Source organism: Lepidochelys olivacea (genome assembly GCF_965140295.1).
Source record: "Lepidochelys olivacea isolate rLepOli2 genome assembly, chromosome: 10".
NCBI classification, from domain to species: Eukaryota; Metazoa; Chordata; order Testudines; family Cheloniidae; genus Lepidochelys; species Lepidochelys olivacea.
In genome coordinates, this window is record NC_140420.1 from 12,171,461 (window position 1) to 12,196,188 (window position 24,728).

The following is a 24,728-nucleotide window of genomic DNA, read 5'->3' on the forward strand; positions in this document are numbered from 1 at the left end:
AAGGATAATGTAGATGTTTTGTGTGCAGTGACCTGAGAGATAATTTGTCATTTATAACTTGTCAAAATTCAGGTCTTTATTCAGATTACTGTGCATCTGTACAAATGGGGGTGAATGTGGTAAAATATTGTGAATTACATAATGGCATATCATTTAGTAGGATGAATGTTTTTAAAATGTACAATTTGAATCAATGAATGAGTGACTAACCTTAACTTTTTAACAAGGAACCTTTCTGTTGCTTAGTAGTTGTTGTATTCTGCCCACTTGAGATGCCCACCAGTTAGCACTGACTAGGGTCCAATCTGTTGTGATATGGAGAGCTTGGCAAGCCAAAGACAGGTCCATTTATGTGATGTCCAGGTAAATTATTTATTATTTGTTTTATGGTAGTGTCTCGAGGCTAGGGCTCCATTGTACTAGGCACTGTATAAATGTATAGCCAACACACAGTCCCCTCCAAACTAATGTATGGGGATTTTGCCCTCCAGTGTAGACTTTCGACTGCAGTCAGTTTCCTCCAGCATTCTAATCCAAAAATATTGTGTGAGGATATTTCATAAGCACCCTCTCCCCATACCCACTTAAATCCAACAATTCCCTGTTCTTTGGGACAATTAATTCTTAAGGGTAGAGATAGGGAATTTTCCCGACCTTATGGCTCTTCTATTTCCTTTAAGCACCTTTCAGCTGCATTTCAAAAAGCGAATGGCAATTTCTGAAGTTTGCCAAAGGAACCTGGGATACTGTCATTCTATAAATAAAGTATCCATGTCTCCCCTTGTGCGCATGGCCTTTGCTCAGAGGCTTCCTGTTTTACCAGAGTATTTAGTGCCAGCAGTTTTCCACAAAATATTGCTGATTTCATATTTTTTACTTTAAAAAAACCTCCTACAGGGTAAATGGAAAAATAAGGTTTCTGTATGTTTGTTTGGAGAGCATGGGAAGTGTAATTATAATTATGAGCAGAGCAGAGTGTGGTGTGAGATGAGCATTATCTGTGGTAGGCCAGGGGCTGTAGTCTGCTGGGATAAATAGCTGGTCTTGAGACATTGTACTCCTGGCTGGTGGTGATGTTTGAAGCATCAGTGCAAACCCTTATTTCCTTTGTCCTTTTCAAAAAGCCGCTGCTACAGTATTTCTAGAATTGTTGAGACTTGGAAAAGGAATGGGAAATTATTTTAAAAAGCAACTTAACATTCTGTGTAGAGCTGAAGGGATAAACTTGTTCATCTGACTTACCAGTGCTCTTAAGATCTCTGCTATAAAAGACACAGTCTGGTGTTTCAAGTCTGCCTGTGTGTATAACCAAGCATACAAACATAAGAATGGCCAACTGGGTCAGACCAGTGTCCTGTATTCCAGCAGTGGCCAATGCCAGATGCTTCAAAGGGAATGACGAGAACAGGGCAATTATCAAGTGATCCATTCCCTATTGTCTAGTCCCAGTGTCTTGCAGTCAGAGGCTTAGGGACACCCAGAAGATGAGGTTGCGTCCCTGACCATCTTGGCTAATAGCCATTGATGGATCTATCCTCCATGAACAGATCTAATTCTTCTTTACACCCATGTATATCTTTAGGCTTCACAACATCCTCTGACCACGAGTTCTACAGGTTGACTGTGTTGTGTGAAGAAGTACTTCCTTTTGTTTGTTTTAAACCTGCAGTGTATTAATTTCATTGGGTGACCCCTGGTTCTTGTGTTATGTGAAAAGGTAAATAACACTTTTAGTCACTTTCTCCATACCAGACATGATTTTATAGACCTCTATCGTATCCCAACTTAGTCATCTCTTTTCCAAGCTGAAGAATCCCAGTCTTTTTAATATTTTCTCATATGGAAACTGTTCCATATCCTGAATCATTTTTGTTGCCCTTCTCTGTACCTTTTCAATTTCTAATCTATCTTTTTTGAGATGGAGTGACCACAACTGCATGCGGTATTTCAGCTGTGGGTGTACCATGGTTTTTTTTATAATGGCATTATGATATTGTCTATTGTATTATCTATCCCTTTCCTAATGGTTCCTAACATTCTGTTAGCTTTTTTGACTGTTGCTACACATTGAGCAGATGTTTTCAGAGAACTATCCACAATGACTCCAAGACCTCTTTCTTGAGTGGTAACAGCTAATTTAGACCTCATCATTTTATCTGTATGCATGGGATTATGTTTTCCAATATGCTTTTATCAACACTGAATTTTATCTGCTATTTTGTTGTCCAGTCAACCAGTTTTGTGAGATTCTTTTGTAATTCTTTGCAGTCTGCTTCAGACTTAATTATTTGAGTAATTTTATATCATCTGCAAACTTTGCCACCTCACTGTTTACCCCTTTTTCCTGATCATTCATGATGTGTTGAATAGTATTGGTTCCAGTACAGATCTTTGGGGGATCCTGCTATTTACCTCTCCGCATTCTGAAAACTGACCATTTATTCCTACTCTTTGTTTCCTATCTTTTAACCAGCTGTTAATCCATGAGAGGACCTTCCCTCTTATCCCATGACTGCTTACTTTGCTGAAGAGTTTTTGGTGAGGGACCTTGTGAAAGGCTTTCGGAAAGTCCAAGTACACTATATCCATTGGATCATGCTTGTCCACATATTTTTGACCCCCTCAAAGAATTATAATAGATTAGTGAGGCATGATTTCCCTTTACAAAAATCATGTTGACTATTCCCCAACAAATCATGTTCAGTATATGTCTGATAATTCTGTTCTTTCCTATAGTTTCAACCAATTTGCCTGGTACTGTAGTTAGGCATACCAGCCTGTAATTGCCAAGATCTCCTCTAGAGTCTTTGTTAAAAATTGGCAGCATATTAACAATCCTCCAGTCATCTGGTTCAGAGGATGATTTAAGTATAGGTTACATACTACAGTTAGTAGTATTGCAGTTTCACATTTGAGTTCCTTCAGAGGTCTTGGGTGAATATCATCTAGGCTGGTGACTTATTAGAGTTTAATTTATTAATTTGTTTGAACACCTCCTCTGGTAACACCTCAATCTGGAGCACTTTTTCAGATTTGTCACCTAAAAAGAATGGCTCCCTCACATCCTCAACAGTGAAGACTGATGTAAAGAATTCATTTAGCTTCTCCATAATGGCCTTGTATTCCTTGAGTGCTTCTTTAGCACCTTGATCTTCCAGTGGCCACACTGATGGTTTTGCAGGCTGCCTGCTTCTGTTGCTTTTGATCTTAATTTTTGTGTGTTTTGCTAGTTACTCTTCAAATTCTTTTTTGGCCTGCCTAATTATACTTTCACACTTGATTTGCCAGAATTTATGCTCCTTTCTGTTTTTCTCAGTAGGATTTGACTTCCAATTTTTAAAGGGTGCCTTTTTGCCTCTAACCACTGCTTTTACTCTGTTGTTTAGCCATGCTGGCATATTTTTGGTTCTCTTACTAATTATTTTAATTTGGGGTATACGTTTCATTTGAGTCTCTGTTTATGGTGTTTTTAAATCGTTTCCATGCAGCTTGCAGGCATTTGTCTTGTGATTGTTCCTTTTAATTTCCATTTAACTAGCTTCCTTCTTTGTGTAGTTCCCATTTCTGAAGTTAAATGCTACTGTGATCAGTTTCTTTGGTATCCCCTCCCCACCAAAGATGTTAAATTTAATTATATGATGTGTGCTATTCAATTATATTCACCTGTTGGACAAGATCCTGTGCCCCACTTAAGACTAAATCAATAATTGCCTCTCCTCTTGTGAGTTCCAAGGACTAGCTGCTCCAAGAAGCAGTCATTAATGGAGTCTAGAAACTTTATCTCTGCATCCCATCCTGAGGTGACATGTACCCAGTCATTATGGGGAATAGTTGAAATCCTATTATTATTAAGTTTTCTGTTTTTATAGCCTCTCTAATCTCCCCAAGCATTTCACAGTCACCATCACCATCCTGGTGAGGTGGTCGGGAGTATATTCCTACTATTATTCAAACTTGGAATTTCTGTCGATAAAGATTCTGTGGTACAGTATGATTCATTTAATATTTTTGATGTATTTTACTCTCTGATTTCATTCATATACAGTGCCATTCCCCCACCAACATGACCTCCTCTGTCATTCTTATATATACTGTACCCTTGTATTACCATGTCCCATTGATTGTTATCATTCCACCAAGTTTCTATGATTTCTATTATATCAATATCCTAATTTAATACCAGGCACTCAAGTTCACCCATGGAAGTATTTAGACTTTCAGCATTTATATAAAAGCACTTATAAAATTTGTCACTCTTTAGTTGCCTGACTTCATGTGATGTAATTGAATGGGACTCTCTTTCATTTTACTGTTTCTCTTCATTTCCTGCCTGTGCTTTATCTCCTCTTTACTAGGATATAGAGAATCCCTGTTAATAGATCCTCCCCTGTGGAATGTCTCTGTCTGAACCTTGTACTCCCCCGCACCTGTTGATTTTCCCTCAGCCCATAGTTTATAAGTTCCTCTGTGGCCTTTTTACATGCCAGGAGTCTGGTTCCATTTTGGTTTAGGTGGAACCTCTCTTTCCTGTATAGGCTTCTCCTTCCCCAAAAGGTTCCCCAGTTGCTAATAAATGTAAAGCCTTCCTCCCTACACCATTATCTCGTCCATTCATTGAGACCCTGCAGTTCTGCCTGTCTAACTGGCCCTGTGTGTGGAAGTGGAAGCATTTCAGAGAACGTTACCATGAAGGAGTGTTGGAATTCCCTTCTTCTCCAGTGTCGATGCAGTCTTCAGCATGGAGCTTACTAGGTTGTTAGCTCATGTGTGGCCCCATCCACTTTTTATGGTAGCACCTGCTCAGAATCCAGCTGAGTTCATTTTCTTGATCTTCTGCCACTGAAGGTTGGTTAATGGCACTTAACCAGTTAAAACTATATGAAACTGGCTGTTGCAGGAGAGATTTAGAGGCCATCATAGGGGGAGGTTACTTGCTAGGCAAGAGTAAAAACCAGGAAAAGAGGAATATGTAAGTGTGAGTTCAGCCTTTAGAAGCAGCTAGAGGAACAGAATTTAATGCAGCCTTGCAAAAATATACTTGTGTGAGCTGAGTAAGATATTTTTTGAGTGCAAAAATAAAATATTAGTTTTCCTCATGTTTTCCATAAATATGGATGAGCAGATTTTGTGCCCAGGCAGGTAATATTTTCCTATGTGATTCCTCTTTGCTGTAATGGGAATCCAGTGAAAAGTTGTGGGTGAAATATTATTTAAATTTCCTTTAGAATTGTTACTTTGTTATATAAACTGAGAATAGTGACTGGTAATTGTTTCAGCGTATAAGAGCGTGATTCTAGTCCAAGATGACTAATAGAGGTAGAAGTTAAATGAACAAAAACACAATAAAGTTATTTTATAAATGTGGGGACTAGAAAGCACAGCTAGTCACATTAAAATGCCTGTGAAATGAAAAGAAGCCAAAAGAGAGAGAAGGCCATACGTGATTTGATCAGATGGTATTGTTTACTGTACAGAATATAAATTGTATGACTTGTTGCCGTGTGGCATGTACACGTGCCATGGGCAACTTAAGGCTTTCAGAGTCTACGTACAACTTCTCTGGGTGACAGTCAGTGAATAGAGGATTTGTTAGAGAGAGAGAGAGACATTAAAACAGATGCAATGGGTTTACTCACCTGGTCAACTGCTGGGAGTGTAAGGTAGAGATGCTCCTCCAGTGACGAGGAGTCCGTGGGAGCAGAGGAGGGAAGAGGAGTAAAATAACAGTTGCCTGCACAGACATGGTTATAACAAAAATAAATCTGCAACTAGGGTTTTTGATTTCAAAAGGGCTGACTTTCAAAAATTAAGGAAATTAGTTAGGGAAGTGGGTTGGACTGAAGAACTTATGGATCTAAAGGCAGAGGAGGCCTGGGATTACTTTAAATCAAAGCTGCAGAAGCTATCGGAAGCCTGCATCCCAAGAAAGGGGAAAAAAATTCATAGGCAGGAGTTGTAGACCAAGCTGGATGAGCAAACATCTCAGAGAGGTGATTAAGAAAAAGCAGAAAGCATACAGGGAGTGGAAAATGGGAGGGATCAGCAAGGAAAGCTTACCTTATTGAGGTCAGAACATGTAGGGATAAAGTGAGACAGGTAAAAGTTAAGTAGAGTTGGACCTTGCAAAGGGAATTAAAACCAGTAGTAAAAGGTTCTATAGCCATATAAATAAGAAGAAAACAAAGAAAGAAGAAGTGGGGCTGCTAAACTCTGAGGATGGAGTGGAGGTCAAGGATAATCTAGGCATGGCCCAATATCTAAACAAATACTTTGCCTCAGCCTTTAATAAGGCTAAAGAGGATCTTAGGGATAATGGTAGCATGACAGATGGGAATGAGGCTATGGAGGTAGATATTACCATATCTGAGGTAGAAGCGAAACTCGAACAGCTTAATGGGACTAAATCGGGCGGCCCAGATAATCTTCATCCAAGAATATTAAAGGAATTGGCACATGAAATTGCAAGCTCATTAGCAAGAATTTTTAATGAATCTGTAAACTCGGGTTGTACCATATGATTGGAGAATTGCTCACATAGTTCCTATTTTTAAGAAAGGAAAAAAAAGTGATCCGGGTAACTACAGGCCTGTTTGACATCTGTAGTATGCAAGGTCTTGGAAAAAATTCTGAAGGAGAAAGTAGTTAAGGACATTGAGGTCAATGGTAAATGGGACAAAATACAACATGGTTTTACAAAAGGTAGATCATGCCAAACCAACCTGATCTCCTTCTTTGAGAAAGTAACAGATTTTTTAGACAAAGGAAGCACAGTGGATCTAATTTACCTAGATTTCAGTAAGGCGTTTGATACTATGCCACATGGGGAATTATTAGTTAAATTGGAAAGGATGGGGATCAGTATGAAAATTGAAAGGTGGATAAGGAACTGGTTAACAGGGAGACTACAGCAGGTCCTACTGAAAGGTGAACTGTCAGGCTGGAGGGAGGTTACCAGTGGAGTTCCTCAGGGATCAGTTTTGGGACCAATCTTATTTAATATTTTTATTACTGACCTCGGCACAAAAAGTGGGAATGCGCTAATAAAGTCTGCGGATGATACAAAGCTGGGAGGTATTGCCAAGTTAGAGAAGGACCGGGAAATCATACAGGAAGATTTGGATGACCTTGTAAACTGGAGTAATAGTAATAGGATGAAATTTAATAGTGAGAAGTGTAAAGTTATGCATTTAGGGATTAATAACAAGAATTTTAGTAATAAGCTGGGGACGCATCAATTAGAAGTAACGGAGGAGGAGAAGGACCTTGGAGTACTGGTTGATCATAGGATGACTATGAGCTGTCAATGTGATATAGCCATGAAAAAAGCTGTGTGGTCTTGGGATGCATCAGGCAAGGTATTTCCAGTAGAGATAAGGAGGTTTTAATACCGTTATACAAGGCACTGGTGAGACCTCACCTGGAGTACTGTGTGCAGTTCTGGTCTCCCATGTTTAAGAAGGATGAATTCAAACTGGAACAGGTGCAGAGAAGGGCTACTAGGATGATCCGAAGAATGGAAAACGTGTCTTATGAAAGGAGACTCAAGGAGCTTGGCTTGTTTAGCCTAACTAAAAGAGGGTTGAGGGGAAATATGATTGCTCTCTATAAATATATCAGAGGGATAAATACCAGAGAGGGAGAGGAATTATTTAAGCTCAGTACCAATGTGGACACAAGAACAAATGGATATAAACCGGCCACCAGGAAGTTTAGACTTGAAATTAGATGAAGGTTTCTAACCATCAGAGGAGTGAAGTTTTGGAATAGCCTTCCAAGGGAAGCAGTGGGGGCAAAACACTTATCTGGCTTTAAGATTAGACTCTAAGTTTATGGAGGAGATGGTATGATGGGATAACATGATTTTGGTAATTAATTGATCTTTAAATATTCATGGTAAATAGGCCCAATGGCCTATGATGGGATGTTAGATGGGGTGGGATCTGAGTTACTACAGAAAATTCTCTCCTGGGTATCTGACTGGTGAATCTTGCCCATAAGCTCAGGGTTTAGCTGATTGCCATATTTGGGGTCGGGAAGGAATTTTCCTCCAGGGCAGATTGGAAGAGGCCCTGGAGGTTTTTCGCCTTCCTCTGTAGCATGGGGCACGGGTCACTTGCTGGAGGATTCTCTGCTCCTTCAAGTCTTTAAACCACGATTTGAGGACTTCAATAGCACAGATATAGGTGAGAGGTTTTTCGCAGGAGTGGGTGGGTGAGATTCTGTGGCCTGCGTTGTGCAGGAGGTTGGACTAGATGACCATAATGGTCCTTTCTGACCTTAGTATCTATGAATCAATGGATAATTCAGGTATTTAAATAAAATTATAAACAAAAAGCAACATTCAGATTACAGAGGCAAGCACCCAAAAGTTAGGAAAAAAGTCAGGAAATGCCAAAAATAAGGTTGTTTGCAGAGTCCTAGCCCAAGCTCCCAGTTCAAATCACCACCCCTCGGAGTCATGGCTCCAGACCCCATCTCCTTGCTCAGCCAGTGCTATTCTCCCGCCCCGAGCTCCCTGTCCGAGTCCCAGTCTCCCCCACAGGCCCCTTTTTCCAGGCTGCTTGCCCAGCTGGGCTCTTGTCTCCCACTCAGGTTCCTCATCTGATCTCAGTACCTCCACCCCAGTCCTAGTCTCTCCCTCTTTCTGTCCCACCAACCAAGCTCTTTGTCCCCTCTACATTTCTTTGTCTACACAGCCTGGGTACCAGCCAAAGGAGCATAGAGAGCACAGGCGGGACAATCTCTCTACTCTCAGTTCCTGTGCTGGGTGCTACTGTGGCCCCTGGCAGTGTGGAAGAGCAATTTCAGGGAAAGTCCTGCAGCTCTAGGCTTAGAGCATGCTCAATGCAGATAGAAGCATTGGAGAATTTTGCTGCCAAACTCTAGCAAGTTTTTACTGAGCATATGGGAAAAGAGATTTTTCAGTAAGCTTATAACTTGTCTAACTATGGGTATTTTTTCATGGGGATGGAAAAAGACACATCCTGGACACCAAGGCAACCCTTCTGCTAAATGTTGTAAGATTTATTTATTTTTAAATGTGGGCCAAACATATTTTCCCTCATCTCATTCTTGGAAAATGGAGAACCAGTTTTCTTGAAATATTCTTAGGAAAAAACAAACAAACCCAGCCTGAGACAGACACTTGGCATGGAAAATTTCAACCCAAACTGTTAGCTTGGTAAAGCTATAAGCAGCTGAAAACATGGTCTTATAATGGGAAGTGTTGTAAGAATAAGTGGCATTATGAGCTTCATCTATCGTTAGGTGTCCCAGACAGAACTGAGTCCATGTTGAGATATTGGGTTTGTGACTCAGGCATGGCAGCACCAAGCTCTGTCCCAAAGCTGGTGTTAATCCTTCCTTAATAACTATATGGTATGTTTCTTAGCTAGAAAACTGCTTCACTGAGAGAGAGGCAGAAATGGCACAGGGTCAGAGAGAAGCAAGAATGTCAGTTGTGGTGTGGGAGGAGAACTTGGTGGTGGAATATATAATTTGTGGGAAAGGCTATCATGAGGATCCTCAGTTCACAGCTTGTCGGGAGAGACTGTGAACTGTTGAAGAACCCATCTGCTTGTCTTATCACCTGTCTTTCCCATCCAAGTTACAAATGGCTAAGGTCGACATGGGATAATAAAAGCACATATTCATTTGATTCTGAGGGAAGCATTGATTGCGTTGAATGAGACAGTATATTTCAGAGTTTCCATGTCAGGTTATACCATAGCCTCAGCCACTGAGAATAAGATTTTATTCTTCCAGGATTAAAAATCCAAGCACATAGTATATATGTGGAAGGATATATATGGGAAGCAAGAGTAATCTGGAAAAAATTAAGCCCTCTAAGCTGCCCGGTGTCAGTTCAAGGGTAGAGAGAGCTGCTTGATATTTTTATTTTTATGGAGTTAGTCTGTTTTTTTTAAATACTCTTTTAATTGAGGTTTCAACTAGGGAGTCGATGATAAGTGTACACATGTGTGTCTGCCTTTCGTTCTAATTTACAAAGTAGTGTGAAAATAGTCAGCCTCAGAGAGAACCGTTGAGGGTTGTCTGAGGAGGAAATTATTTGATGGTTTGTGACTAGAAACCTTTGGCTGAAAGATGACCAGCAAAACAGGTAGAGAAGGGTGAGGGAGAGGAGAGGCTTGTGCCTTTTTTGTAGTTGTTACTTTTATGGCTAAGGAAGGTTTGAAAGGTTTTTTTCAATTCTGTTTTTGTTTGTTTTTACGTTTAGAAACCTAGGTTTTGTCCACTCTGCAAGATGCTGTAGTGAAATGATGACATCACAAGAGAGTGAAAGCTGAGAAGGGAAAGAATTTTTAGTTGGACTGGTTACTTAAAACTTTGTTTTTTGTTAACACCAACTTAATGTACTGCTGGAAGGTGCTCAGATACTACAGTACTGAGTGCAGTACAAGAACCTGTATAGAATAGATTATGCTAAAATAGCACCCCAAAGATATCTGTCTGTCCAACCTAAATAAAAGGTAGGTTTTATGCTCTTTTTTATTGCAAAAACAGCAGCTTGTGAGTTCATTTATTCTCTATAACTTTGGCAATCTTTGGAAAACCAAGGTGGTACATCATAGGTGTCTGAAGCTGTCCCTGCTAACAGAGGAGAGATGTTGAGACTTTTAGGCCTTTTCTTCACTAGACTTATTTTCCTAAAATTCACTCCCTTAATTTGTCATAAAAGTTCAAAAATTTTGGCCAGTGTGTTGAATTATTTCATCCCAACTGACCTAACCACTTTACAATCACACTAACTACAATGAATAATAGATTAAACTCTTTTATAATATAACTTGTGAGCAATTGATGTGGTTCTTGCAGGGATGCTATGTGACCGCAGATGGGGAGGTAGTAGTCTGTGAGATGGTCTGTCTATTAACATGCAATCTGACCTACAAAAAGGTTTGAGAACCCTAGCCTAGCAGAAGCCATTCACTTTCTTCCCATCTTATGTTGCCTGCTGGGCCAGTTGTTTTGCAAGTTAATTGTTGTCTCCTCCCTCTTCCCCCAGGAGGAGTTTTACTTCTTCTTGTATGCAAGATCTTTTTCCAGAAGAGTGAGTTATTAGATTTCCCTGGAAACACACATTTAGTAACATATTTGTATTTACTCCAGAATGAAATTTGCCATGTATTTCTATTAAATATTCTATTTTGCAGACAACTCAAATTGTCTTGCATATGCACATACTGCGGTAGTCAAAGGGCACCTATTACAATCTGTCCCAGTCTGTCACTATATAGGTCATCAGGCTGTTGTGAGAGGACGCTGTGTGCTTCCAAGGTAGTCTTATCACTGTTTCCAGCTGTGGAACTTAAGGGCACATTCCCAGACTCAGATCCTTGTCCGACACCCTTCCTTAGGACTTGGGATGCCTCCATCCAGCTGCCACACACCCTGTAAACCAGTGTCTCAGACCTTCCAAGCCTCCCCCATACCCTCCCATCCCCCAGTTTCTTGCACATGCTCTGTAATTTGTGGACAGTTTGGAGACAATGTGGTAGAAAAACAAAGAATACAGACTTAGAAAAGGAGTTTTTCAATCAGAGTGTTTTTACTCTTAAAACACTTGAGAGTTACAGATCTTTGAAATAACAAAACTCCTGGGATGCACCACTGAGAAGCTCCAGGGCCTCCCTTCCGTGTCATGCTTTCCTCTCTGTGGGCCCCTGTGTAGAAGAAACATTGTTCCATGGGGTGGAATAACCAGCAGTTGAGACACCATCAAAATTGATGGCTCCTGATTGCATTCTTGATGGCTTTTCAGTGATAGTCCTTCGAGGAAGTGTCCAATATCTTTGCTGGGCAGGGCAGCTGTCTGGAATGCAGTACAATAGGCTGCCCAACTGCCCTCAGGCAAATGTAGAGTTGTGTTTAACTCAATACAAAATAGAGTTCCTAATTTGATGCAGATGTATCCCACTCTTATATCATCTACTCCTGATGAATTGATGAGCCAAACTTTGCTGCTTATTGTACCATTACTTCTTCACATTTATGTTCGAAAGCATCTAACCTAAAGATTTAAGCTAAACCCCAATTCTTTGAAAAGTATGCCATATATGAAGCCATCCCTTTATATAAATATATATATATCCATCAAATACGTTGAAAAGGATTTTGTTTACTTGACATTCTACCCACATTACTTCCATGGTGTTCGTTTTGTCTGGGCCAGGGAGATTTGGCTGTATTAAGCCCTATTGTGAATGGTGACTGTTGAGGCCTTGCTTCTTGTTTTGAAATTTCCTCTTGTTTTCGTTAATTGGACTTAGGAGTCTGAAAGGGCATTGGGGGGGAAAGAGCTTCAGTGGATTTCCTCATAATGAAAAAGTCTATTAACATTCTCTTTAAATCACCATTAATTAAGCAAGGCGAGTTTAACACTAGGAATGGGAATGTTTCCATACCATCAAAAAGGCACCAAGTAGAAAATATCATTACAATTCTACTTTCCAAAGCGACTCTTTCAGGCTCCAATCTGCACAGAAGCGATAGAGCAGGTGAACTGTGTGTTTGCTTTCGGATTAATATTTGAAGTTAATTCATGTGGAAATAAAGCGGATTTTACTGTGACTAGAATCTGTCATTAAAAAGCCATTATCAAAGCAGACCAGTACAATTCCTGCTCTTTTATTGCTAAAAACAAAACAAACTTTTCTTAAAAAACAAAAACACCCCCCCCCCCGGGGAGGGGGGATATTTTCTCTTAGAGAATGGTAGAGAAGACTAAACAGAAAAGAACCTTGGTGAAGTGAGGCAGTTGAGAGATTTATTGATCAATAAAGCAGACAATTACAGCTTGTTTATAAAGGGAAAAAACCCCCTCAGCCCTGTGAGCAACACTGAAACTGTAATAATGATAGCTCTGGCATCCAGCTTGAAACTATAAAAGTCAATAGGAAGATATAGGATTTCAATAAAATTATGACACTAGATAAACTTTACCCCAGGAACAAATTTTCCCTAGGTATGTGACTGACTCCAGTTAGATTTGTAACTTTAATTTCTATCTTATTGATTTTTTTCCCTCTACAACTAATTAGAAAGTCAGTGGTGGATTCTGTATGTGTGTTTGGGGAGGAGTTAATAAGCACCAACAGGAATAGAGGAACACTCCAAAAATGAGTGGGTCAAATTGCTTTTTAAAAACATTTTTGTAAGCTGTGTTTTACTCCTTCCTTAGCTGCTTCTCCTGTTCAACCCAGGAGTCCCCTCTCGCTCCTGTGTTTGTGTTCCTTGGAGACATGGGTTGGGCACTCAAGACACTCAGTGTTACTATATCAGTGGTATGAGATTCGTTAATAGAGAAGACTGTAGCTGTGTAGTTTATATGTTAGCAGCGTCTCTCTTCCTACAATCCACCTGTAGGAGGCAGAAGGATCTGCTAATAGTATTGCAGTTCCTGGATCAGTACTCTCTGGTGCCTACACTCTAATGGAAAGTGACCTTCCTTATCTTGAAGCCATTTCTCCTGGCAGCCAAGTTATGGATTCATGTAAGGAAAGAATTAAATGGGAGGAGCATGGAGAGAAAGTTGATCCTGAAGAGGGTATTCTGTGAAGATGTGATCCCGTAGGTGAATGTAACTGGTTTCCAAGGGACTGAGTCCAGTTCATGGTTGGGATTACAACACAGCTTTCCCTCCCATTTACTCTGCATACAGCAATGAGAGGACAAGAGGCTCTTGGGTGAATCTCTTATAATTAATCATTTCCCCTCCTGCTGATCTCAGAAATCTCCTCTTTCAAACTTATTCACCAAGATGTTGCAGAGGAGAATGAAGAGGTACATGGAAGCAGCAGTTGCACAGAACAGGCCAGTTTCAGACCAGGGTGAAGTAGAACAAATGAGCTATTTGTGTTATCAGAAAAGTACATGGAACATACCAGAACCTGCTACAACAAATTTATAGACTTCAAACAGACTTTTGATAGCATTTGGCAAATGGGATTATGGCAAATTTTGACAATATATGGCACCCCCAAGAAATAGATCAAGTTGATAGAAAACATTTACAAGAAGTCCATGAGTGCAATGAGAGTAGACAAGAAGCTGATGGCATGGTTCAGGAAAGCCACAAGAGTGAGTCAATGCATGCTATCACCAGATTTGTACAACCTGGTAGTGAAGGAGTAATGGCTATAGCACTGGGAGATGAAATGAGAGGAGTCATGTGAGAGGATAGCAAATAACCTTATATTTGCAGATATTGAATCATATAGTACTGACAAAGGAGGATTTACACAGAATAGCTGACAAGGTAGACTGGGAAAGCAGAAGATTTGGATTGAAGATCAGTACGGAGGAGACAACATTATGGCAATAGGAAGAGGTAAAGATCAAAGTTGGAGACAAAGAACTAGAACAAGTGGAAAAATGTGTGTACCTTGCAGGATGAAGAATAGGAATTCTGTAGATGATGTAAACAGAATAGATTAGCCACTGCTGTATTCAGAAAACTTTGTAAGACCTGCGATGTTAAAGACATTTTGATAAAAATGAAAGTCAGTGTATATGAAACAATTGTTGTTGCAACACTGCTGTATGAGTCAGAATGTTGGAGTCTGAGGAAAGCTGGTAAACGAAAGATATTGATTGCAGAAATGAACTGGCTGAGGGGTATACTAAGCTTCAAGACTGGAGAAAAAAATGAAGTGATAAGAAAATGGCTAGGGCAAGAAATGATGCTGTTATAGAAGATTCAAGAAAGATGACTGGGATGGTTTTCGCAGATGTCCAGAATGGACCTGGAAAGGAAACCGTACCTGATGATTCACATCAGAGTGTGAGAAACTAGAAATAGAGGAAGACTGAGGATGCGATGGATAGACATGGTGAAAAATAACATTGAACAAAAAGATTTAAAGATGAATGAAGTTGTGAAGCTAGCATAAGATACAAAGTGGTAGAACAGATTTCTTTCGGCCACTTTGTCACTGCTGAGCTGATAGACAGGAATTGAAGAAGAATATGGTGGTTTAGAATCCTGTGCAAAGTCTGTGTACGTGTTATGTGTTACACCTATCACATGCCCCTGAAATGTAAATCCATATTGCCCTCACAGCTGGAGTTGTGGGAAAGAGTATGTTTAAGCTAGAGGACAATTTGGGAGGCGGGGGGAATGTCAGCACTGGTCCCAGAGGCTGGGCAGTTGGACAGTGAGATCTCCGCTCTCAGGAAGGGATTCTAGAAAGAGGATTTGCACCCCAAAAATGTGCCAAGAGAGATCCTAAGCCAGTCACAATGCCTGGACTCTGTTCAGACTGCAGAAGCTTAAAATACATGAAAATTCAGCATTTGGATCACTTCCCAGCAGGCTGGTGAATGTCCAATAGGGGGAGTCAGCTAGACATGTGACGGGGTCATTATATTATTACCTCAATGGCATGGAAAGCTAGTGCATGTTTCCCCGCATGCTCATCAGGTCAGGGAAATCTGGTTAGAGAGCAGAGCCAAAAAATGAGTACTGTCCACTGGAATAAATCGGAGAGCAAACACTTCTGATTGTGTGACGGCTAATCAGTCTTTATGTCAGTACAGTTCCTGGCTTCTCAACTGAGACTATAACAATCTCTCTACAGCGAAACTGGGTTTTATTATCCAGCTATTCCTTGAACATGTGGAAAGGAGTGAGCTGGAGAAAGAGGAGAGTGAGCCATCCAGGACTAGAGCAGAGCAACAGGTTGATTGGAAACGCTCTGTTGAACATACCTGAGCTGTTGGCAGTGGTATGTTTTTAGCATGGGAATGTCTGTAGAACAAAATGATCTAATCAAAGAGCAGTCCCTGTGTACCATCTGCTGGTGACCCAAAATCCCTATTTACTTGGATCCCAGAGATGTCAGTTGTGATGATGGGTTTTGTGATGTGGACTTGTCCCCTCAGAACTGGACTAGCAGCACAAGCTTGTTTCATTCTATCCAACAATGGCTTAATGACCACTTCTGGTGATTCTCAACCAGGCTAGACATGAGCCAGTGGCTTAGAGGTGACAGGGTCCCGCTCTCATAGTCTTTGATCTGAGAAACCCAGTCGTCCTTAGGGAGAAGTAAACAGCCCATAAAATATTTTATTGAGTCAATTTTCTTAATCTAAGCATTCAGAGACACTCTAACATTTTTCCTGCCACAGAGTTAAAAAAACAAAGCCCACAATACATGGTTCTCAGGGAAGGTGTGGCTCCTTCTGACTAAGAGGAATGAGCCCAGGATAAGGCTGGAGTACATGCCACCCAAATTAGGGTTGTCTCCGCCTCTTTCTTTATTGATGAGGTAAGGTGGGTGATCCTGTGAGCATTGTTAGAATTTTGTTATGAAATAGTAGGATTGGAGTGATTTACCCTGTTCAAAGGCTGTTGGGGCTCACAAAAATACCCGGAAGTGCAGTTTATGTATGTATGTATTTATTTTTTCGCTTTTGGAATGGACCACATTACTCTGAATGTCAGGTATTTTAAACCAACTCTCTTGGCAGAGAATATCCCCCATAACAGGGGTTCTCAACCTTTTTCTTTCTGAGGCCCCCCCTCGACATGCTATAAAAACTCCATGGCCCCCCTGTGCCACAACAACTGTTTTTTCTGCATATAAAAGCCAGGGCTGCCATTAGGGGGTAGCAAACAGGGCAGCTGCCTGGGGCCCCACACCACGGGGGGCCCCCATGAAGCGACATTGTTCAGGCTTTGACTTCAACCCCTCGGTGGACCTCCTGAAGCCTGCTCACGGCCCCCCAGGGTGCCCCGGACCCCTGATTGAGAACCACTGCCCTACAAGGCCTCTGAAACTACACCCTATGTAAAATGATAAAAGTTGAACAGTAGGCTATTCTCTGCTCAGTGTGTTGTTCAGGAACAAAATATAAACATCTCCAATGAAAGGTTGCTCATGTAAAACTGTGTTTGTCAAGTGCTGCCGCCTCCCTTCTTGCTAAGAGTTAGAAGATAGTGTTTCTGTGTAAATGGGGTCTCTAATTCTTCTCCACGAGAGCTAACACCCTCCTGATAAACAGGATTTATCATATGCTAAACATGGAGCTTTCTGGGGGGGGCCCGATAGTAGCCGTACATCACCAACATCAGACAACATATACTGCCTGCCTCTAAGATGCTGATGGAGAAAATAAATGGGAGTAGCAGTCTGAATGGCAATTCAAAATGTCAGGTATGTTTAACATGCAGTTTCCATTTAGAGAGTGATATGCATATAGAGATTAGATGGGCAATAAGGTATTTGATCTCCTGTTAATTGCATCGAAGAATTTTGATGTTTGTCAAGTCTGAGAATTCAGCAGAGCCAAGCAAATAAGTGTGGTCCTCCTGGAATAAACCTGAGAGCAAAAATTCCTCAGGAATCCGCTGCACTGACTGTTACGTTGTTGTCAGTTCACCCTGACAACATAAAATCCTCTTGGTATAGCAGCAGGCATGGGCAAATTTTATCACAAAAATGCCAAAACGGTGTTAAAAATTCATTTAGCTTTACAGTTGTGCAGCTTGGACTCCAGACCTGGCCACTGTTGCGATTTTTAGTGTGAAGTTTTACATAAACAGGGTTGTCATGGACGTGGGCAATGTGAGCTTTTTCATAAAAGTGCCTCCCATCAGTGCCGCTGGCAGCAGGCGCTTCCTCAGTGCATTGGAAAGTACCAGACAGGACCTCTGTGATGTGAACTTTCTCTCACAATGCCCTATAAATAGAGATAAATCTGCCAGAGTTTGCCAGCTTAAGAGTGCTGAAATGCTTCTTCTGTAGCCCACTCTGAATGCATCCGATGAAGTGAGCTGTAGCTCACGGAAGCTTATGCTCAAATAAATGTGTTTGTCTCTAAGGTGCCAGAAGTCCTCCTTTTCTTTTTGTGAATACAGACTAACACGGCTGCTACTCTGAAACCTGTCTCTAGGGAGGTATCCAGTCGAGTTATCAGCGTAGTTTACTTAAATGACAGAATCACAAAAGTGGTTCCCCCCCCCAAATGAAAAGGGCTACGTTTCCGAAATACTATATGTGATGCTAACAGCTCCACCCAGCAAGCCTGTATACCTGGGCTGTCTCCTGCTTCACTGTCCAAACGTCAAACACTTAAATACAGCGTGTGTGTCAGTGCGCATGGGGAGAGGGAGGGATGTACAAATTCAAGGTGTGAAAGGCAAGGTGGGGGATGCCACCTGAAGATGCTGCAAAAATGTGTTCAAAACATTTAACATACTGAAAAGTCAGCTGAGACGGTTGAGGTTGGTTCAGCCTTGGGAAGGGACCGTGCTGGCCCAGGAGGAAGAGTACCATTACCAGCCACCCTTATCTGTAAAATATCTCCACAAATACAACAGAGAAATAGCAGTGCAGCAGGAGTTCCTCCTCCTTAGGAAAGCCCACCTGGAAACTTACCTTTTCTCAAGACAAACTGCCTTCACTTAAGGGAAAATGATGATGAAAAAGCTGTTTCTTGCCCAGCTATTCCAGAGTCAAGGGTTAGAACACATCATAGAATTTACTGGGATGTACAAATTTGATCTTTGGATATGCTTACAGCTAAAGTTACAGTTGCAAGACTCTCATCCTCTCTCCTCTCCCTAGCTCTCTAGCCCTTGTTTTCCACTGCACAGCCTTCATCAGTGCCATGGTTGGACAGAACAGTGTTCTCTCTCCATTATATCAAGGACTGCCCAACAGCCTTAGCACTGTTTCAACTGCAAAATCAAATGGAACCCCATCAAATTTAAACATCAAAGATATCCGTTGTCTGGGTCCTTTCCCGGAGGTCCCAGTCCATCTCTGCATTGAGAAAACATCCACATTTAGAGATGATTCATTACTAGGACAAAGAGTGGCTCTTAAGAGATCAGACTTGGGTCCCATTCCACTGGTGAATGATGTACACTTCAGAACAGATCCACAGACATGTTTTAGTAGCTTCCTACATTGCTCAGCTGCCAAAGTGAGGATCGGAAAGTTTCTGTGGGATCAAGACTCCTTTCTGAGGGTCTGACTTCTTTGCCTCCAAGGAATAGGGGACAAGAGGATGGGTCCTTGCCTGTCAAGGCTCGTCTCTGATTTCAAAAGCAAACAAGCTATGAGGGAATGTATAATTTAAACCACAGTACAAGTTTTATTCAATAATTCTACTGATAATAAATCAAAACAGATAGAAGTTGTACCTGAAAACACTTGCTCCTGGTCCTTAGCTCTGGTCTTCATTTCTGAACACAAATACTGTAACAAAATCTATTCTCAGGCTCCCAACGAGTGGTCCGTAACCCTGTTTTCTCAATTCCTCTTCACCAGCACAACCCATTCAAATTTTCCCCTATTTTCTTAAGATCATGTTAGTCTAGCTTCACAACCCAGCAATCCCTCCACTGACTAGACAGTGGCACATTCCCTGCCTCACTGTCAGTCTCTCAGATGATTTCAATGTGGCCTCTCACCTCTTTGCAACACCTTGTGCTGTCCTGCTTGCCACAAGGCGAGAGGAGACATTGGCACCCACTGTGTACTGCACTTTGTATAGCTCTTTAAAATATTCTTTCCATCGGTTATTCATTGCTTGTTTGTCCTCAGTTATTTGCCTGAACATGTCTTTCATTGCTGACATCTTCAACTCATATGTCCCACTCTGTTCTGTTATCTTGCAATATAACCTCTGTGTCACATTTCTTCTACATATTCTTCTGCTTCTTTGCATTGTTTGCTTATTCATTTGTTTCTGTCACTCTTTGCATTCTTTTTTTAACCTCTCTGGTCAACTTATTGTATTCAGCTCTTAGACTTGCATCTTCCTTTTTATTCTCCTTTAACTTCCTATGCTTGTCACTCAACTGCGGCACTTCATCCATTATCCACCTTGGTTTCTTTGTCTAAAACATCATTGCCCTTTCCTCAGTAGAATGAGAAATATACAGATGGATACACAAACAAACCCTACATGCATTTCCCTGCCTCAGTTTCCTCACGATTCAAGCATTTATTGGGCTGGGGTCTGGTTCTTCTGGGATAATCCAAGATCCTTCTGTTGCAACTCATGGCTTGATTTCTGAACCATAGAGTCTCTTTCTTCCTAGACCTTCTTTGGTCCCACAGCTAAACTGAGTCCCCCTGCTACAAAAAAATGTGTGTCTGTTCCCTTCTCGTGACCCAAACTTCCTGTGTCTGTCTCTTCCTAAGAGTCCTTTTAAAACCCCTACATTATCACCTCCATCTCTTTGGGAATTTTCTGCTCTCCAAATGCCCAATCCCTTGTTGAGGATTGGAGAAAACTGGTTCTCCTAGTTTTAGCAAACCTCCTTAACATACCCATTGTGTGGTCAGAGTACAGTCTTAAATTAACTATGCTCCAGTTGTCCCTAGTCTGATGGATACTTGCTAAAAGGCCTGACAGCCATGTTGGATTCTACATTTACATAGAGACATTGAGTGTTGCAACAATTTTCTTAATAACTTCATAGTCCCAACCAGATTTCATAAATTGTACATACAGTTTCCCCAAACAATCATAATCTCCACTGGGCGACTGCACGGGTTTGAACCCAGGTCCTTCAGTATCAAAGTGTGTGTCTAACATATAAACTGAAAGAACAGCTCTCTTAGCTGGGAACGGTAATAGTGAAAATAAAATTGAAAACCTCCATATCTGTGTCCATTTTAAGCTTGTAGGGGCATGGTCCACTTCCAACTTTGTTTGCCTCATGCATTGTGGGTGCTTATGGAAATAAATAATTAATGTTTTCATTGGTCACTGCTTTCCACTGGGGCCATTCTAGTAGCCATTCATTTTTTTCTTCAGCTGTGGATTAACCTACATTTTGAATGACCACATTATTGAGAAACCCTTCGTAAAATGAGAATTTAATCCCTCCACTTGGAAGATAAAATACTCTTTCTCCATGTAATCCTATCCAAATCCTGTTTGGTGTGGTGGATTACACTAAACACATCTATGCTATGAGAATAAAGTACTTGCTTTATATTTAAGGACTCTTCATTAGAAGACTTTTGCACTCATCTTTGACTTCACTGATGGCAGAATAAGGTTCCCTGATTTAGCTCCCATAACTCATTGCTATTTTCCCTGAACAGCCACGTTGAGGTGTGTCCAAGAAGCATCTTCTACTTGAGAGCTCTAATTTTATTTGTTCTTGGTATATACATGTAAAATGGCAAAAGTTATACTGTGTGCATGTTACCATCTGAAAGGGATGTTTGTGTTTATATACGTTTTCAACTCTCAGAGCAGTAGATTTTTATATCTCTCAATTTATGTGTGATATGTGTATACAAAAGAGGTAGTGGAAGAACTGGAAATAACTTTCCAAAATGCTCTCCACCATGTTAAAAAATGTTAAATTTCATTGGGTATGTCAGTTTGAAGATGCAGGCTGCATGTATCCAGTGGAAAGTCTAACCAGTCTGTTTCTTTCTTCACTACAGGAGCGTGATGGAATGAGAGCAATTCTCGAGTCGTACGACAGTGAGCTGACCCCATCGGAGCACTCTCCTCAGCTGAGTCGGCGCATGCATGAGGCAGAAGAAATGGTGCAGAAGGTGCATGCGCACAACGCTGAGATAGAGGTAACGATGAGGCCCTGTGCTCTAACCCCAGTATAGACGTAATCTATATAGCAGTGGGCCCCAGACTCTGTGGTCAGGAGCTACAGCAGGTGTTCTTTCCCATCTGGTTTCTCTGATTCTGTATACAGCGTGCTTGTGCATTTGGAGGGGGATGAAGCCACCTGTTGTGGTCACATGCTGAGTTCACATGGTTCAGTTGCCTGTTGGGACCATTCGCAAATCCTTTGTTTAACTGGCATTCAGAGAAAACCATAAAGTCAAAGACCGAGTTTGCAAAATGCCTTTTGAAACAACTTTTTAATGAAAAGTTTTTAAGAGCAGGTGTGATTGGGCGTGGGCTCAAAGCACAACTTGCAAAATCTGCACCAATACTTATTCATTCCAATATGTATTTATACACACATAATAGAATTGTATTATCTCCTACCATTATTCATAAGAACGGCCTTACTGAGTCAGATCAAAGGTCCATCTAGCCCAGCTGTCTTCTGACAGTGGCCAATGCCAAGTGCCCCAGAGGGAATGAACAGAGCAGATAATCATCAAGTGATCCATCCCCTGTCACCCATTCCCAGCTTCTGATATATTACCTGGTGCTTTACTGAGAGCTAGGATAGAGAGTGGATGTGTTACAGAACAGGAGACAATGGTTCTCATAAAAGGCCCACTAGGGTACAGTGGCTTTCATAAGAGCAGAAAGAGGAAAATGGAGTAGAGTTGAAATACTACAGGGAGGGAATTACAGGCATAAGGGGCGGCATAGAAGAAGGCACAAAGCACTTAAACGAGGGCAGAGATGGGATTTATCTGTTCATGAATGGGAATGGTAAGAGATGGTAACAAAGAGGCAGACAATGGCAGAGCTCTTAGAGACTTGACAGGTTACGAGAAAGTCAAGGGAGATGTAGAGTTTGGATGCCTACAGAAATAGAAGTGAAGGCACCATGTATTTGGTGATTCTGTGGCAGCAGAATTTGTTGCACAGTTCATTCCTTGCTGAAGACTTCTGTTCCAGAATCTCATCCTCTCAGTTACAGTCACCTGGCATACCTTAAGTAGTACAGATGACAAAAGAGGATCTGTCTTTTGAACCACGTGCATTATTTAATGCTAATGCCGATGAGCTGCACTCTTTAAAGGATTCTCAAGTCATTTTGAGATCTTTAGGAGTGTATATATCAGCGCTCGAGAGACCAGTTAGGCTTCAACCCTATCAAAAACAGGCTTTCTTGTCATATTAGAGATCTGAATCACCCAAAAAGAGACAGAGGTATCAGAAAAGATCATCTGTCTTCATGGCAGCAGATTTGACTCCTCGGTCAGGAGCCATATACATTTCCTGAAGGAACATCCATCCCCCCACTGGGGTTCTCCCAAGACCTTTTCCACTTGGTTCCCCAAGAACTCAGTTTGCCTCTAGTCTAGTCACTTGGGTTCCTTTATTGGCATACAGTTAAAGTACTTTTGAGTTGATCAGGCTCAGGCTGAGGGGGTGGGTTCTGGGCATACCACACATCCAAAGTTACACTACAAACTTCTTCCTTTAGATACATTTACACGTTGCATTGCATTTACTGTACATTGCCTGACCATTTTGGGATTGGCTGGTTACTTTGTAGGAACTGATCCCTGTACAACATGCTCTGTCCATACACTGTCCATGTACGACTTTATCTCATTTTTACATTCCCATCTTATTTTGTCCATTGTAAATGGTTCCCTGGGTGTTCCTCCCTGTTTTATCTAGTACAGACATTCTGTTTCCAGACTGCTGATTCATATACCTCCCTAATCCTATCCCCCAAGAAATGAGGCCTCACCCGTGTCCAATTACTCATGTGAAGTCAGGCCTACATTCCACTGATTTTGTTTTTCTTCTCTATATTAGCATACGTTTTATTTGGATTATATTTTTGATTTCTTTTGATTTTTATAATTTTATTACTCTGCAATACATTTTTGAGATGACAGTAGTTGTAATTATTTGAACCATTATTGATACCAGGCTTAAAGTACATACCAGTGGATGCAAGCTTACATTTTATGGTGTACCCCCGTGATTCTCAACCTTTTTCATTTGCGAACCTCTAAGAAGTTTCGAATGGAGGCAAGGACCCCTTTGGAAATTAGACAGGCTGTGGACCCCAAGTTGAAAACCACTGGTATAGCCCACCAGGGTGTAATTTTCTGTTATAAGCGTGCATTGCTTTTAAAGAATTTTTAAAGCATTTTTGTGTAATTTTAACTTTGCTTTAGTTGCATTTTTAAAAACTGGTACTATATATATTTTTTTCATTTATTACCACAGGAAATTTAGGTGTGAAAAAGGATATAGACCTATTAAAATTAAAACATTTCCTGGTTTTATACCAGAAGTGGGGGGTTTTTAGCCGCCACATCCTACCTATGCCTTTAAGCTTTGAAGGGCTGTAAAGACTTCAGTGGCTTAAAGGTCAACTACACAAGAAAAAAACAGTGCCCTTTACTGTTTTTATTTTGTTTGAATCTCCCCATCCCCACAAAAGTGTGTTCATTCTTGTTGCATGTCAGGAAACCCATCTTTCCTCTTTTTATTACAGACCCCTTGCAAGGTCTTCAGAGGACTTGGCTTGTGACATCACATAGGGCAGAACCTAGAGTTGTAGCTATTAATCCCTATGGCTACATCTACATGAAGAACTTTAGGGAATTTACTAAACCAGTGCAGCTCCACTGGTGCTAGCATGGGTGACACACAGGAGACACAGTCCTTACTGTGGTGGAGGGAGGAATGAAGGGGGACACACAGGAGTCCTGCCTTGGTGAGGAATGGGGGAATAGGAGGCACACAGAGCCTCTTGCATGTGAAGGAAGGGGGAAATGAGGGTCACACAGGGCTGCTGACATAGGGGAATGGGAAAAGGGGAGGGGGGAACACAGCCACATGCATGATGGAGGAAGTAGGGGGTTTCAGAGAGTCCCTGAAATAGGGGAGACGGGAGAACAGTACACCTGGAACTTGTATGGGAAATAGAAGAACGTAAGAGCCATTCGGATGTGCAAGAGTGTTTGGCCTGCAGAAGCAACAGAGTGTGTGACCTAGTAATTCTAATGTTTTTTTAAAAAAAAAAAAGGACAGAAAAACACTTTCAGGGGAAAAAGTTTGAG

General features: G+C 41.2%; 1 protein-coding gene across 2 annotated transcripts in view; it reads left to right on the forward strand.

Moving 5' to 3' along the window:
• The window catches only part of MAD1L1 (mitotic arrest deficient 1 like 1), a 562,567-nt gene that overhangs the window by 230,551 nt on the left and 307,288 nt on the right, over nucleotides 1-24,728 (forward strand). For both annotated transcript variants that reach the window (XM_084642266.1, XM_084642267.1), the window contains exon 12: nucleotides 21,441-21,581. In XM_084642266.1, coding sequence (XP_084498392.1) covers nucleotides 21,441-21,581 — 141 coding nt within the window. The remainder of the gene's footprint in view (nucleotides 1-21,440; nucleotides 21,582-24,728) is intronic.